The 16,449-nt window shown below is 58.0% G+C and overlaps 4 protein-coding genes across 4 annotated transcripts; all 4 read right to left on the bottom strand.

Moving 5' to 3' along the window:
• Positions 1 to 1,374, bottom strand: EsH8_VI_001039 (flavohemoglobin; the record flags this gene model as incomplete). The annotated part of the gene is made up of 1 exon (XM_083272292.1): positions 1 to 1,374. The coding sequence occupies one exon, from the start codon at positions 1,372 to 1,374 to the stop codon at positions 1 to 3; it is 1,374 nt and encodes a 457-aa protein (XP_083127466.1).
• A 3,478-nt stretch (positions 1,375 to 4,852) lies between these two features.
• On the bottom strand, positions 4,853 to 6,682 carry EsH8_VI_001038 (uncharacterized protein; the record flags this gene model as incomplete). Its single annotated transcript, XM_083272291.1, has 1 exon — positions 4,853 to 6,682. One exon carries the CDS (start codon positions 6,680 to 6,682, stop codon positions 4,853 to 4,855), a length of 1,830 nt encoding a protein of 609 aa, XP_083127465.1.
• Positions 6,683 to 7,255: 573 nt separating this feature from the next.
• Positions 7,256 to 10,002, bottom strand: EsH8_VI_001037 (uncharacterized protein; the record flags this gene model as incomplete). The annotated part of the gene is made up of 5 exons (XM_083272290.1): positions 7,256 to 8,437; positions 8,658 to 8,860; positions 8,919 to 9,199; positions 9,268 to 9,653; positions 9,889 to 10,002. 5 exons carry the CDS (start codon positions 10,000 to 10,002, stop codon positions 7,256 to 7,258), a joined length of 2,166 nt encoding a protein of 721 aa, XP_083127464.1.
• Positions 10,003 to 14,750: 4,748 nt separating this feature from the next.
• Positions 14,751 to 16,023, bottom strand: EsH8_VI_001036 (class I SAM-dependent methyltransferase; the record flags this gene model as incomplete). Its single annotated transcript, XM_083272289.1, has 3 exons — positions 14,751 to 15,207; positions 15,254 to 15,458; positions 15,573 to 16,023. 3 exons carry the CDS (start codon positions 16,021 to 16,023, stop codon positions 14,751 to 14,753), a joined length of 1,113 nt encoding a protein of 370 aa, XP_083127463.1.
• Positions 16,024 to 16,449: the final 426 nt, after the last annotated feature.

Here is a 16,449-nt window from a genome sequence, read left to right as displayed (position 1 = left end):
CTACTGCTCGACGTCACCGGTCGCAAACAGCTCCAGCTTGACCCTCTCCCTCTCGACGCCCATGCCCTCGAGCGACTGCCTCACCTTGAGCATCCAGTCCCGCGGCCCGCAGACGTAGTACTCGGTCCTGGCGTCGGCGAGCCCGAGCTCCTCGGCCGGCAGCCTCGCGAGGTCGAGGCGCTCGGCGTAGTCGTACTCGCGGCCCTTCTCGTCGCTGGGCTCGACCTCGCTGAGGAAGATGTGCGCGCTGACGTTGGCGCGCTGCCGCGTCAGGTCTCGGATGTGCTTGGCGAAGACGAGGCTGCCGCTGTTGCGCGCCGCGTGCACCCACTTGACGGGGCGGTCCGGCGTCGGCGACTCCGGGCTGAGCACCGTGTTGAGGATGGACATGAGCGGCGTGGCGCCCACGCCCGCCGAGAGCAGCACCAGCGGCACGTCGGGCTTGGCGGCCTGCGTCACGTCGAGGAAGAAGTCGCCCTGCGGGTGCGACACCTCGATCTTGTCGCCGACGTGGTAGCGGTCGTGCAGCTCGTTGGACACGAGGCCCGGCACCAGGCCCTTGGCCAGGTCGGCGGCGTCGGCGTCGGCGACGGTCGCCTCGCGCTTGACGCTGATGCGGTAGTGGTCGCCCTTGGAGGCGGCGGGGGCGTCGCTGAGGCTGTACTGCCTCGGCTGGGTGATGCCGCCGAGCTGCGGCATGGGCACCTGCACGGAGATGTACTGGCCGGGGAGGTACGCGGGCAGGGGCACGACGCCGTCGGCGGGGGCGAGGTAGAAGCTGGTGACGGAGTCGGACTCGTCGACGCGGCGGGCGATGCGGAACTTGCGCCAGCTCGTCCAGGGGCCGGCGGCGCTGTACATCTCGCGCTCGCGGCCGATGAAGACGCCGGCGAGCTGGGCGTAGGCGGCGGTCCAGGCCTCGGCGATGTCGGGGGTGAGGGCGTCGCCCAGGACCTCGGCGATGGCCTTGATGAGGTGGGTGCCGACGATGTCGTAGTGCTCGGGCTGGATGTACAGCGAGGCGTGCTTGTGGGCGATGCGCTCGACGGCGGCCTTGAGCTTGGGCAGGTCGTCGATGTAGGTGGCGTAGGCGAGGACGGACTGGGCGAGTGCCCGCGGCTGCTCGCCCGACGCCTGGTTGCGGAGGCTGAAGACGTTCTTGAGCTCCGGGTGCGTGTCGATCATGTCCTTGTAGAAGAGAGTCGTGATGGTCTCGCCGTGCACCTTGAGCACCGGCGCCGTCGACTTGACGATGTTGATCTGGTCTTGGGTGAGGGCCATCCTGGCGGTCGAGGCGGAGAAGTAGCGGCCGATGTGCTGGGAGGGGCGGGCCAATGTCGGCAGGAGACGAGATGTCTTGGAGAAGGCGAACATCTACCAACCAAGTTGGGAGATTTTTTGGCGTGTGTTCGGTTGAACGACCGAAGATGACGATGTCGATGGGGGTGTGCTGAAGTCTAGTGCTGCAGCAGGTCCGATGTCTGGGGTGTTTCTTTGACGTCTGTGTTGGGACGGAAAGTCCGAGATATAAATCAAGTCCGAGATATGAAGTCTAAAAGGCTCTGAATAGCTGTACTGTGTATTTCCCCCTCTCCTTCAGTTTCAGATGCGGGAGACCCGGGCGGTATTTATTTCGATGTAAGAAGCATCGCAAGGTTAGGGGCCGCCGCACCGCATCCATGGCTCGATGTTTGGATTGACAAATGTCCACCGTCTCAATGGTCCAAGTTGCGGGCTCAATCGACATGCATCGTTGGCTCCTCCACTATTTTTTTTCTTCCTTGCTAGGGATCCCGTAACATCCTCTTGCCGGTGGCCTGACATCGGGTCCCCGTCGAGTTGGGCATCTCCGCGGCGCGCCGTTGACGTGCACGGCGGTGGGCACTAGCGGCCGGGGCATCCCCTGGTGCGCAAGCGCGGAAACGACCCAGCCCAGCGGGCCTCGGGCGGAGGGACGCTTACATAACGCCGGCGCTGCGTTTTCCATGTTTTTTTTTTCGTCGCGTACAGTCGGTTTTTCACGACGATGCAACTGCACCGCGCCGCTTGCAACGGCAAACGTAATTCTGCTGCAAGTCGATCAACGGACGTCGAGGCGCACCTAAATGCGCGCTGGCGTGTGCAAATCCGCTCTGCGCGATCCTGTTGAAACAAAAAAAAAACCTCCGCAATCTGCAAGTGTGCTGAGTACGGCGGACGCGGTGCTTACCAATAACCCATGCCGGCCAAACCGGACGCACCAGGGCGCGCATCCCAAAGGAGGCCAAGAACATTCTTTTTCTGTTCAAATCCAGCTGGAAGGAGCATTAAGGTTATGCGTAGCGCGGGAAGCTTTACCAAGCTTTTCTCGCCCGGTCAAACATCGTGATGTGACTGAAGGTTTAGACAATGATGCCACATGGGATGCTAGACAACCCTGTGCCAGCGTACGCTACGAGATGGGGTGGCCTCTTTAGGACTGTCTGTCTGTCTGTCTGTCTCTACTTTCTGGTGTCATGCCGGCATGTCGAACAGGTCTGACATATGGCAGGGCAAAGGGACGGTGAAACATGAGGGTGAGGTGAGCCGAGTAAAAACAGAACCATCGTCGTCGCCCTTTCACTCAGAGAGAAACTGAGAGACAGGTTTCGTCGCAGCGCCACTCCCGCTCGCCGGGCCACAGCACCATATGCGCCTTGTGCGCCTCCTCCTCCTCCTCCCTCACCCCTTTCCTCTCGCGAAACCGAGCCGAATGTGATCGTGGCTGGGCACCAATATTCGAGTCAGAAATATTGAATGAGGGAAATCCCTAATTCAGATGGTCCATGTTCCCGTTCCGGGTTTGTCACGCTCGTCAGCTCGTCAGAAGCGAGCAAACCGCACCGACGAAAGGAATACATTCTTACACGCCCCGCCCATCCCCCCCGCGTTGATCACATGTTCGTCACGACCTTCCTTCCCGGAGCACAGGCGGGAGCACAAGCCAACCGCCCCCGGAGATGCTTCGTCTCGAATTTCTTGGAAACTGCCTTGCTCAGACTACAATTTGTAAAACCCGGAAGCTAAATAAAATAAAAAATAAAAGTCTCCTCGGGGGAATGGAGACGGAAAAAGTATGGAGGGAAGAGAAAAAAAAGGGCTCAAAACTAGACAAAAAAAAAAGACGATTACTGGGGCCCCCGTGGCGCCAACGCGATGGGCTCACTCAGACGCACCAAGAAACCCTGGACAGGAACCCCGCGATGACAGAACCTGGCCTGATCCCGCCTGATTCCTATCGGCGGGCGGCAGGCAGGCAGGCAGGCAGACACGCAAAGGCGCCGACAGCCAGAAACACAGAGTCCAGAGCCCTCCCCCCCAGAGTTGCAGGTTTGGATATGCCACGATGCCCCCTGGTCCCCAGGATGGATCGCCGTCGCCTGGAAAATTCTCGGGCGGAGCGGCGGCGGCGGGCCCCGCGTAACGGGGCCATCTGCCCCCCTCCAAAAAAACCCGGCATTGTGCGTGGTGCCTGGCGCGTGGCTGGCCCCTCCCTCCCGCTGGGGCGAAGGGCGCAAAGTAGTCGCCCGCTGTGACATAACCTTTTACCGCCCATTCTCACCCGCGTTTTTGCGTGTTACATAATCGCTAGAGGGATTTCCCGGGACCTCTTGGGGGTGACCTCGAAACAAGATTATTCCGGGAACAAAACTGCCCACGCCCACCATGGGGCCCTCCCGGCGCTAGGAGACATCTCCGCGGAGCGGTAGGGCCGAAGAAACACTACGCAGCTGATCGGTGGGGGGGGATCGTTCCCGCGTAGCATTCTTGCCCACTTTGTATACTTTTCTGTGGACGAGATGACGATTGCGCGAGGTTCTAGGCTGAGGCAATTCGCCGGTACCGTGGCCGCCCGGGCTGTTTGCTGCACCCCGATCTTGGCATGATTCCACTTGCCTTCAGCCTCGCTATTGCGAGTTGTCCGAGGTGCGAGGTGCGAGGCCCGCCGTGGATGCGACGCGATTCAGGCCCCCGTGGAGATCTTCTTATTTTCTTTCCGAATTTTTTTGCATTCGGAATTTGCTCCCGAGCCCACAACGGAAGCTATTTGCCTCGTCCCTCTCCGTCCTTGTTTCGACTGTGGTTGTAAGCTCTGACATCAATTGTTCGTGCCAGAGTGGAGTTGAGGCCGTGATCACCTGCCGGCCATTGCTTTGACGATACGTCACCCAGGCCGGTTGCCAGAGTTTACATGTTTTGCCTGGCCGGGTTGACACAACGCCGCTTGCGAGTTGCTGCTATTCCCCTCCCCTTCAACCACGGGAACCCGTCCTCGCTTTCATCGTCCGGCAAGAGACCCCGAGAAGAATGCCATTCGAAATTCCAAACCTCAGCACGGCCAAAACTGTTCCCGCACGCCTTGGTGTCGTTGGTTTTAAGCACGACATGGAACAAAGTTTCGGTTCACTCGAAGCCTCACGTGCAGCCCTTCTGCTCTCTGACCAGCACGAGCGCCCTCCTCGGTGCAGTAACACGATACCAGGCATAACCGTTTTTCAACTCCCAGCTCCTCCTCGCCGAGACCCCAAAGCCCGCTTCCTCATTTGCAGGGCCACTCGGGTAGGCTCATTCGTGTGAGACAGCCACCCAGAAACAGATGCTCCCAGTTGTAATACATGTCTCGCGTGACGGTGTTGTTGTTATTGTTGATGTCTCTCCATATGAGGTTGAACATGTTTGTTTGTACTGTATAATATCTAGAGACTTGTATCTTCGAACCATTGGTCAAAAAAATACCAACAAGAAATCATCTACAGAATAAGGACAGAGAAAAACCTATGTCAAAAATAAAAAATAACAAGAACTTTGCAAGAAGAACCCCCCTTTCCCCCCTTTACCGCCGCGGCTCCCACTCCCAGTACCCCTCCCCGGCCTCTCGGCCGCCCCTCGACTGCAACTCGGTCCGGTTCAGGCAGCTGGGGTTGTAGTGGTCCTGCTTCAGCCCAAACGGCCACATGGCAACGAAGCAGAGCTCCCCGACGTCGCAGCCGGGCCTGCACCGCTTCCACGTGCTCCACCCGAGGTCCTCCTTGAGCGTCCGGACAATCTCCCGCGCTTCCTTGACGGCGCCCGGGAGGTTCCCGCCGCCGCTGCCGCCGACGACGTCCCGGATCTCCGCCTCGGAAAACGCCCCCGCCAGCCGCGGCGCCGCGTCCACGAGGAGGGCTCTGGCGTCGTACAGGTCCCCGCAGATCCGCCGCACGACCGCCTCCACGGCCTCGTAGATCAGCCCGTCCTCGGCCGTCCACTCGTCCCGCAGAGCCGCCGCGGGCGTGAGGTAGTTCGCCGCGCACCTCTCCCGCGCGTCCCTCACGAACCCCTCCTCGTTGTCCGCCCGCGCGCCCAGGGCGGAATCGGACGCGTCGCGGGGGTAGTCCACAAACGTGTTGGTCACGACCAGCAACTGGCTCGCGAACCCCTCGTCCCCGCCGCCCGCCACCTCGTCCGCCAGCGTCTCGATCCGGTCCCCGTGCCTCGTGACGACCATGTCGGCGACGCCCTGCCAGTCGATCCTGCTGCCATTCCACGTCTCCTTCCTCACGAGCTCCTCGACCCTCCCCAGGATGACCTCCCTCTCCCCCTCCGTCACCGTGCCCAGCCGCGGCATGTCCTTCCTCCCGTTCGGGTTGCTCACGTTCAACGGGTACCACAGGCCGCTCACCATCGCCCCAAAGTCCAGCCTGACCCTGCCCCCTCCGATCCCGTCGTACCTCTGCGAGACGGCCCTCGACCACTCAAACATGTCGATCCCGGGCATCCCCTCCCACTGGTCGTTCCACGGCCGCCTCAGCACGGAGACGGGATCCAGCCCGTCAAAGAAGTCGCAGTAGATGATCTCGAACCCGATCTCCATCCGGATCACGCCGTCCAGGCCCCACTTCTTGACGAGCTCGCACACCTCCCTCGCGCGGTCGTACTCCCCGAACCCGGGCGCCGACTGGAGGCCCCGGAGCAGGAAGTCCTGCGTGTCGAGCGTGCCCATGCCCGTCTTCCCCGCCGCCATGCCGTCGAGGTAGAGCAGCTTCAGGTCCCGGTTGGCGCGGTACGTGTGGAAATGCCCCCTCACGGACGTGTCGTCGTTGGGCCCGCCCGGACCTGGGGGCGCGCTCTCTTCGCCACTCCCGAGCCGTCTCTGGCCGCCTTCGTCAACCATTGGGACGAGAGGAGGGCTTCCGCCGGGAGGCCGCCCCCCCGGCGGTCCGTTTCCTGGAGGGGGCTTTCCACCTGGAGGCCCCTTCCCAGGCCCGTTGCCCGGCGGCGGCGGCTTCGGCGAAGGCGTCCCTCTCCCGCCTCTCCAACTACGCGCGAACCCCTCCGAATGCTCCATCTCAAACGCGAGCCACTCAAAGCCCTCGGGGGTACTGTTCAGCCTCGTGCCATGGTACAGCAGCGTGCCCTGCGGCACCGTCGCGGGGATCAAGGCCAGCCCGTTGTGGTGCAGCGAGGACCCCCACTGCCTCATGGCCGAGTGCAAGGCGTTGAAGATATGCACGGCATTCTCTCGCGCGTGGTCCGGGCTCGCGGCAAAGCTGGGAGCCGAGTTGGACGTTGGTGGTGGTAGTGGTTGTGGCGCCGAAATGGGCTCGGCCGACACGAGAAACTTTGCCGGAGTTAAGGTTAAGCCAGACAGCGCCAAGGCGGCCGCTGAAATGAGATGAACCATGTTGCTCGCCCAGAGTGGTGGTTGGGCAATGAAGTGTAGACAAAAAGAAAAGAAACAGAACAATTCGGTCGCAGGAGGGGCCGGCGGAAGATTATAGATAGCCTGGCTTATCGGCCGGGCCAGCGTCAGCACCAAAGTAGTAGCCTGAACGCGCGGCTGGCCGCGACTGACTGATTCGCGGTGAGACTGAAGCCGTCGCAATCGGAAATCCGACCGGGGCTTGCGCGGCGCAATCGGCGTCCGCGATTCATCCTGCCACTTGTTGCCACCTGGCTATCATCATCTAGGTACGATGCTCTCTGTTCGCCGCCAACTGCAATTGCGAAACATCAAACCCAAAACTTGACACCATTAAGCGGAACAGCGAAAACGGAGGAAACATCGGTAGTTAAAACGAACTCAAAGTGGGGATATCGATTCTTAGCACCGAAAACTAAAGCCCATCTAGCAATTCTAACAAGATTACACGAAGCCCTTTTGTCACTGCAACCTTCCAATGCCACAATCCCATCAATCAACCATTAGCACATTCCATCATTACACATCAACAGGCTCAAGTGCGGCAGCGCCTCTTTAAACAGCAATCTCGCTGGCTTGGCCATTCTCGACCTTGTGGCCATTCTCATTATTCTCGCCGTTCTGGCCGTTGGCCTTGCCGGGGATAATGGGTATTTCCTTCTTTTGCGTAAAGTGACGCGGCAGACGGTTCTCGCTCTCCGTGTACGGCTTGCCGGCCTCTTCTCGGGCCATGTCGTTGACCCAGCGCTCATCTCCGCGCAGACCAGGCCTCACGCCAACCTCGGCCCACTTTGCAGCGAGGTAGAACCACCCCAATGCGTTACCGACAGTGCCGACCTCGTCGCTCACGCCGGTCGCGGCGGCATAGCTCATCTTCTTATGCAGCTCGCTGTCGGTGACGAGGTCCACGAGATGACCAGCAACAGTCTTGTAGTCGCCCGGCTCAACCAAGAAACCGTTCACATTATCCTTGACCTGGAGGGGGATGCCGCCAGCCCGGGTAGCGATGACGGGACGGCCAGCATGCAGAGCTTCAGACACCTTGACCTCGAAGCCCTCGCGCGTAGAGAGCTGGAGAACGACATGTGCATTAGCGATGACAGTGTTGAGGAGCTGGTCGTTGGGTTCGAGCCGCATGATGCTGCAGTCCTTGGTGAGGTGAGGATAGTGTTTCTCGAGCTGGTTCATTGTCTGATCATAGATCATGCTGGCATCGGGGTCATCGACTGAGCCATTGCCACAGACGACAAGCTGGGGGATATCAGTCTCGCCCTTTTCTTCCATCAAGCGCCGGAACTCGGCATAGGAGTCAATGACGGTAGGAATTCCCTTGGAGGGATCGAAACGAGCCACCTGGACGATATACTTGCGGGCAGGCCACTCGAGCTCCGTCATTCCCTGGTTGCGGCAGGCGGCGTTGTAAATGTGGCCGTAGTAGCCAGTGTCCCATCTGTTCAGGGGTTTGTTCAGGCCATCGAGCCAATCGGTGGTGGCCGGGAAGTAGACCACCTTCTCCCGAGGCACAGTGTGCGGGACAAAAATGGGAATGGGGTGGCTGATGAACATGTCGGCATGCTGAATGTTGCTCCACAAGAAGCTCCAGATGTCTTCCTGGGGCGAGCCGACCTTTGCAGTCAAGTCGCTGCGAATCTGGATGTGGGATCTGTAGAGAACGGGTCGATCCGGCGTGATCTTCTTGATCAAGGGAATCAACCCAGGCATTTGCGGGTCATCAATCTGTGCGATGAAGACAAATTAGCAACAGCCCGAGTTGATGCGATGCAGGGAGCTAGCTGTGCTGTCAAACGGGGGTGGGGCGAGCCCGAGAGGAGAGCTCGTGTGGAGATCATTCCACTTTGGATGCACCCGTGGAGGGGTAGCTGTGGAAGTGGGGGGAGGGGCAAGAGTTGGGGATGACAGCTGCGGTGAAGTGGGGGCTGGGTTGGAGAAAGCTCACCATGACAACATCGGCACCGCCCTCTTCAGGGGGACGCAGAGGGCCTCCCTCGGAAAGCCAGTAACGGTTGGCATTGTCCGTGATCCAATCAATTATAGACTGCTTCTCCTCGGCCGAGATGCGCTGATCGGGATGGCTGACGCCCTGGAGGATGTTGTGGATGTTCTTGGTCACCCTGAAGACGCCGGGCCTTGGCTTGGGCACTAGCCATGATGTCAGTTTCATACGATTCTCCAACGGCAAGGCGGGAAAAAAACGTACCATACCAAGTAAGGTCAACACCAATGGTGCGCGCAAACCGGACGAGAGCGTGCCGCATCAAGGCGACTCCGCCACCCTGAGGAGTGCTGCTGAAAAAAGCGATTTTGATCTTGTTTTCGCGAAGCTTCTTGGCAAAGAACATGGTGGCATCCCAGGTCGGAGCACCACAGGTGTCCTTGTGATTCTGGATGGTATTGAGTTGCACGCGGAAGCCCGCATCAGTCTGGACCACACCTCGCCAGCCAACCTGGAGAAGGGGAACCAGAGAGGGACCAAAGTTCCTGTGCATGGGCTGTTAGACGATTGAATTGCACGAGTTGAGGGTACCTGAAGAGGCTAGACGGCTTACATGATGCACTTGCGAGCCATGGAATCAGCCTGCTCATCGACGCGCTTGATGTCCCAGAAGCTCTTCTCCTTGTTCTCGTCATCGGGGCGCAGGACAACGGGGACAATATCGAGATCGAGCCAAAGGCGAGAGCACAGGCTCTGGCTCATGTACTTGAGGGTCATGGGGAGACCGGCTCCAATAAACTTGGAGAAGTTCGCATGCTCGTAATTCTCAAGAGTGCTGATGACATAGTCGGCAATGGCATCGTTCCCCGTCTGGGTGGCATCGTCGAGGTTGATGTGCTTGACGGTGAAATCAATCAGGTATACGGTGTCGTGAATGGCAAGAGCAACAACGGCAGTGTGAGAGTCGGAGAAGACTGCGGAGATACCGCAGTAGAGAGTCTATCGTGGTGCTATTAGCCGACTACAAGTCTTTTACGAGCCCGAGTGGTTGTGGGACTGATGAATTTGCTCAACTACCGGTAGCTGTTACAGGGCGGGGAACAACAAGAAGGGCAAGCCCAATGCAACTTAGTGACGAATGTCTCGGACTACGTTGCCAAAGCCGGGGAGTGCAGATGAGACAAAGCGGGGAAGAAGAGCTCCCCCGAGCAAAGTAATTTTGGCGAGGACTTACAGTCAGAGCCGGACCAAAATGATTGCCCTGCTCGTGCATGGTGCTCATCTGTCTCCTGCGATGGGCCGAAGCGCCCAAGGAGAACTGGCGGCCTGGCTGCTTAGGATTGACCATGATGGCGATTTCCGGCAGGTAGGGCTTTGGGAGGGTTCAATTGACGTGGGGTGGGGGGTTGACCAGAGTGGAAGAAGAAGCGGGTGAAATCTCAGTACACTATAAGGTCGTCTACGAGGGACGAGTGGTTGATGTGGGAAACTGAGAGGGTGATGGAGAGAGAAACACGGGAGAGGGAGACGGCAGAGAGGAGGGGACGAGAGGGTTTTGTGCTTGGGATGAGAGTGCGTTGGGCAAGGGGACGAGAGAAGGTGCGGCCAATTCAAGACGCGGGCTGAGGCCAGGCAGGTGAGATCAGGAGGGGGGAGGGGGGAGGGCGGGCGAGGGATGGACTGTGGATTGGACTGGAAAGGGCAGCAGCGGCGGAAAGAGCAAGGAGGCGAGAGAAAGGCGGGAGGGTAGGAAGGCAAGTGAGGTGCTTGGTCGGGTTGGGGAAGCCACGGTGGGACGATCCTGCTGTATCTGCGCCGACGGGCAGGAGACGGCGTGTGTTGCGTCTACGAGGAAAGGAGATGCAATGAGAGCATATTGATTCTCAAAGAGGCAGGGACCTCTTTGGTCCTGGCGCTGTGTTACCTTCCTTACCTTGGGCGAGGCATGTACGGTAGGCAAGCGGGTGGGCGGGCCAGCTTGGAGAAGGCAGGGACGGCAAGCACCGACAGGGACGAGGTAGGAGGCGAGGGGAGGCACTTCCCCGACCGGTACCTTACTTAGCTCCTCGGGCGGGTACCGGACAAGTGGGGCCGGCGCTGAACGGTCACGGTGAGGTGAGGTCTGGAAAGGTCAGGTCAGAGCCACTGTGCCCCCCAGCTCCTCTCGAGCTCCCTGAGCTTGCATGGCGATGCAGGGAACGATGGAGGCACAACACCCCGCGTGAGAGCATACTCGGCATGGGGGCGGCTAGGACTGTGGGGGAAAGTCCACCCCGCGGGCGGATGTGGGCATCTTCCTGCAACTAGCATGCTGTTTTGCCGCATTCCGTCTTGCTTTTTATCCGTCGTTGGCGTTGTATTATGCGGTTGAGCTCTTGTCCCGGAAGCCACAGTTACACGGCTTGACCCCGCGTGCTTGGGGCTAACTTGAGGTGAGCCAGGGACGGAAGTAGCCCTCCCAAGCCATGCCTGCCCTAACACCTTCTCCAACTTCCTGCCCTCTATTTCGAGGAATACGTTGGTACGTACACTGACTGGCCAGGTCTTTCCTTCCCGTCATCATCATCTCCTGAGCTGCCGCCTTCCTCCTGTGGCCATGTGACCCCAAGCAGAAGGCCCCACCAAGCCTGCCTTAGCTTCGCTGCCACAACGCCACGGTGCAACCACAACCACCCTGAGGACATTTCATTGTACACTCACTGTGACCCCGATACCTGACCAGCTCTCCCCCTCTCCAAGCCTTATCCCGAGCAACCCATGCACCCTGGTTGAGCACTTTCAAATAACGTTGCCGGCTTTTCATCGCGTTGAGAAGAACCATCCAAACAACGCCATACCGGTAGTGCCCTTCGCACCCCTCTGCTAGCTACCGGTACTTGGATCAAAATGCGGTGTACGCCGGCATGCCCTCGCATCTTTCATCTCGCCTTCCATCGCCCGATGTGACACACGCTGCTCTTCATGGTGCACAACGCCCACGATGGCTCATCTGGCCAAGAGACTGGCTAACCCAGCTCAACCGGGCAAAGCAGCCACACTCATGCAAACATGTCAACACACCACATCTCATACCCTTCTCCTCGTAAAGACCTCGCTTCTCCCACGGCGGAAGAGTCGGTGAGCAGGCAGCCCACTCCCGTTGACTGCTGCTCGACCCTGACAATCGTGGGGGAGGACGCCACTCTGGTGCGAGAGTCCAGGAAGCCATCCCTACTGGACTGCTGCCCTCAACCACTCGCCATCATATTCGGCCACCGAGGATACGATGGGACCCGAGCGGCCGGTGAGTGTCGACCAGGTCCACGCCTCATCCCAGCAATTTTCCATCTTACTTTGCCGCCACATAACGGCTGCCGGCAGCCCTCTTTCTCGAACACACCCTCTTCTGCGAGCCCGAGATTGACGAGGGCCAGGTATACTATGGTACGCTGCCGGTAGACGGCCACCCAGCACCCGGATCGTCTGCTGCTCTGAATGAAGACTATCCGTTGATGGAGTCCACTGCACCTCTGAAAGAGTCGTTTCAATGCCAGATGGTGGCCACCATGGCGAAACCTCGACAATTCGTCTCTGTCTGGGACAAAGTGTCTTTCACAAGACAAGTCTCAGTGGCGCTTCTGCAAAAGATGCCATTTGTCCAAGCTACCCCAGCCGTTGAAACGCTTTGCTTGCCTACTTCCGGCACACCGAGGTGGAGAATGATTCGAGGTCCAACTCATGTCAATCCGAGCTGCACCCCAGCCATAGCGCGTTGGTGTACCCGTACCGGAGGTAGCACTAGGCCGGGTTTTGACGCTATTTTCGGTTCCCCGCCTCTGCTGCAGCGGTTACTTCTGGGCCTAGAAGCAACGTTGGTTCTCCGAACTTAGCAGCCATTGTGGAGATTCTAGAGGCGGGAGCCGCTCCTCAATTGATCTGCACTGCTGAAAACATGCAACTTGTAAGGTCTTTATAAATCGATCAACCAAAGTTGACACAGGGGGACTGACCGCTCTATCCAAGTCTGTGAAGGAAAGGAAAGGAAAATAATGGACACTCCCGAGCCCTCTCTCTTACGCCCAGTTTACGGGCGGTTGCGTACATCTGCATCCCCGACATTGCTGGTGCCCTGTGAATACGACATGCAACAACAGTGGACGTGCGGTGGCTGGCAGATTCGCTGCAGTCTTTCGTCGCGTCGTGACTTTAACCCCGCCATGCAGACCAGCCGCCCGATATGTGAAGCTAGGCTTTCCCTCCGATGTTTTGCTTTTTCCACTTATTATCTCCCCCATTATTGCTTCTTTTCAAACCCTTCATATCCAAGCACCGGCTCTCGATTTTTTCAACCAAATCCTTGCTCGTTGGTCCTCATCGAAAGGCTGCAGCACACTCTTGTCGACTACCGCACAACAACACCATTGGGGCATTTATCTGGGCATTTGATCCCTCCCTGAATCATATGGTGCAAGCCCCGGGCTCATCAAAGCGAGAGTAACACCAATCGATAGGTATGAGAAGAGCCCAAAGACGACCACAGTCCATGTTGCAGCTCTCTGGGCCAAACATACATGCTACAAGCGAAATGAAGGCCGAGACAGTGTTTGCCATAGATCCAGATGATGGGAATGGAAGATCCGGGTCTGGCAGAACATCAGCGTGAGCGATCTGATCAGCTGCGTTTCGCCGAAAGTAGCTAGATCAATACCATGGTGGGGGCAGCTCCCTGCCTCAAGAAGACTTCAGTCGTCATCGACATCATACGATGACTGCGCATCTAAACGACAGGTCAACTCTATCCATCAGCTGTTTTCTCCAGTTTTTTATCAGATCATGTTTTTCTTCAATTTCATTCGGGTCTGAAGGTTTCGGTCGTCACGTTCTCGAACGTTCGAGGACGCATCAAAAGCGTGGGGTGGCATCCCACCCTGTCGTGCACCGTCTTGTATCTCTGTGCTCGGGCGTGGGGTGTTGTCGGCATTAATCCATTTCACTACTTGCGGTGGTGAAAAATTGCAAAGTCAATTTGCGTTCGTCTGGCGACTATCAGGGGAGGGGGGATTTTTCCAAATGTAATATGTCTGGAGATGATTTGCTAGCCCACGAGCGACGGTACCGGCCAGCTGCGGTGTTGACGAGCAAGCTGCATTCCGTTTCTATTATCTTGCTTTCGACAATACCCAAACCGAGTTTGATGTCAACAGCCCTCCGATATTCTAGAAAACTCTTTTCTTAATTTACGAGCAGCAGTTGCAATCGCTGCATTAGTTGACGCAGCATGCATAGTGCCAACAGCTCTTCAATAGCACGCTCAGTCCCGGTACAGTTGTCGCAAATGCGCGTTTTGCGATCTCTCACAACCAGTATTTGACGGAAATGCAATCGATGACCACATGTCAACTCAGAAAGAAACTGAAGAAGGATTCGAGTTTGAACCGCGGTAAGTGCACACATACTTTCTGAAAGCCATCTGTGAGGGAAAGTTTGACGCCTAGGTACCAGCACTGAAGTGCATCGGCAAAATAGAAGAAGCCGAGTTCTCGTTCGACGGCCACACAGTATTCTTCTTCATCCAAGCGCAATACTCAGACAACCGTTCGACCGCCTATAAAAAAAACCCTCATTGGCATTTCCTGACTCATTTATTCTTATCAATGGAAAGACTGCATGCATCGACATGCCTCAAAGTTCGGTTATGGTTCTAGCAGAATGGCCTGCTGCTCGAGATATAGACAGGGTTGCCTGTTCTGGCCAGGAAAGGTATACAATTAGCAGTAAACGTTTCTACAAACGCAATTACGACTTCAAGAGTGGCCGTATCAGCCGGAATTATGCCACCGGCCCTTGATTAACGCCACCCTCGACGGCACACTCGTGTGACTGCTCGGTGAAGATCCGAACAAGATTGTACCATCACATTAACAGTACCTGTGCTAAGATTTACAGACCAGTTTCTTATATACTCGAATGCTGAACATTAAACTCAAGTAATCGCAATATCCTTCCGATCGCATCCTGCCCTCATGCAGTTCTGTTTCGACCCCCTCCTCTATAACCTACTTTGATACCGTCTAGAACAGACTCCCTGCCCAAACTCCAGTTGACCAAATCGCTACATTAACCATACAACGGCTTTTGGCCTGTAAGAACATGAAAATAGACGTAGGAATGCACCGACGGGTTCGACAGGTCCCGACGCACCTCATCCAGGAAGCTCGACACTTCCTCGCTCGACCACCCCAAGAGCTGGGTGAAGGGCCGGAGGGTGATTGCTTCCAGGCCGTCGTATATAATCCTATGCACCAAGGAGCCGATCAATTTCCAGACCTCGTTCTGCGGCCACTGCCCGACGGGCACTTTCTTGACCTGGTGGCTTATGTTGACGAACCCGGCCGCGTCGAGCCGTGCGGGGTTTCGCTCCGCGGCGTTCATGTCCACTCCGGACATCGCCAGGGCCTCGGTGAGATTGGCGACCATGCGGACCGGGACGAAGCCGGGCGGCATGGTGCCGTCGTCGCAGCCGTACACCCAGCGGAACTCGTGGAGCTCGATCCAGCCGCCTGGCTTGAGCGATCTGCTAGCGGTCACAAGGTGCTCGCTTTGGGGGAGATGTAACACACGTGTAAGCCCTTTCGAATAGCGTCGGCCAGTCTCGTATCGAGGGCGCCATGTTGCCCAGGCGGACGAAGTCCAATGTGTTTGGCGGGTCCGCCCACGGTCGCTCGGCGTCGTCGATTATGAACCTGACGTTTGGCGGCAGGTACTCGGGCTGGATTGGACTCAGGTCGATGCCGACGACGTAGGCTCCTGGATACTCTTCGCCCACTGGAAACTCGACTCAGTCTTGGTAAGAATCCCGCTGCCGGGGTGCACCGTTTGAATCAAAACGGACTTGATTCAAGGATGAAAGAGAGGGTGAGGGAGGGAGTAGCAACGTACTTTCATCGGCCCACGCGCCGATTCCCGTGCCGACATCGAGGATGCTCTGCGGGTTCCTGAGGGGCGCGGAATGCAGCCTCTCGCCGTTGAGGATGAGCATCACGTCGTGCTTCACGAGCTCGCGGTCCTGCTCGGGCTGATCGTTGGGGAAGTGGTAGCGGCCCTCGCGGTAGGCGTGGTAACGACGGCCATCCTGGAAGACGTAGTCCCGCACGCTCGGGGTGAGGGACTGGGTGCGGGTGCTGCGGAAGCTGACGTCCGACTCGTAGCCGTCGTCGTTGTCAGCGTCCCGGAAGCCCTCGTCGTCGTCGCCGGGCACGATTTCGTCGTCATCGGGATTGAAGTGCGCGAGTGTGCTGTGGTTCTGGTGGCTGGCCGGCGACGCCACCCCGAGGGAGACGCCGTTCGAGGAGCGCCGCGGCGTCGTCGGTGGGATCCGCTGTTCCGCCATGATCAGAGAGACCTGGGAGAGACGGGGAACCGCCCGGCAAGCGACCGGCAGGCTAATATTCGAAATGCAAAGAGCGGTGAATAAAGTCCCGAGTGACACTTTTGGGGGGAAGTGGGAACTGAAGGATTGACGAGGCGGTATCTAATACATTGCAAGGGTAGGTAGGTATGATTGCCTGTCAGTATTCATTGCCCCCAGTGATGGTCGGGTTGGCAGCGCTGCGGGGTGGGTCGATGTCACTTTCGCATCCTGAACGGGGGGGTCTCATTGGTGTTGGCCGGTTCGTTGAAGAACCCATCGGCATATTGCGCGTCCCAAACCGGACGAATATGCAATCTAGAATCTGCGAACCGATGCGGCACAGCTGCGAAGCGAGGACGTCCAATCTGTGATTTGCTGGGGCGGGGTGGGGTCTGCTGCTGGTGC

This window comes from Colletotrichum jinshuiense, chromosome 6 (genome assembly GCF_051148585.1).
Source record: "Colletotrichum jinshuiense chromosome 6, complete sequence".
Taxonomy (NCBI): Eukaryota; Fungi; Ascomycota; class Sordariomycetes; order Glomerellales; family Glomerellaceae; genus Colletotrichum; species Colletotrichum jinshuiense.
Note: the sequence above shows the minus strand (reverse complement) of the source record. Positions and strands in the feature narration are given on the sequence as shown.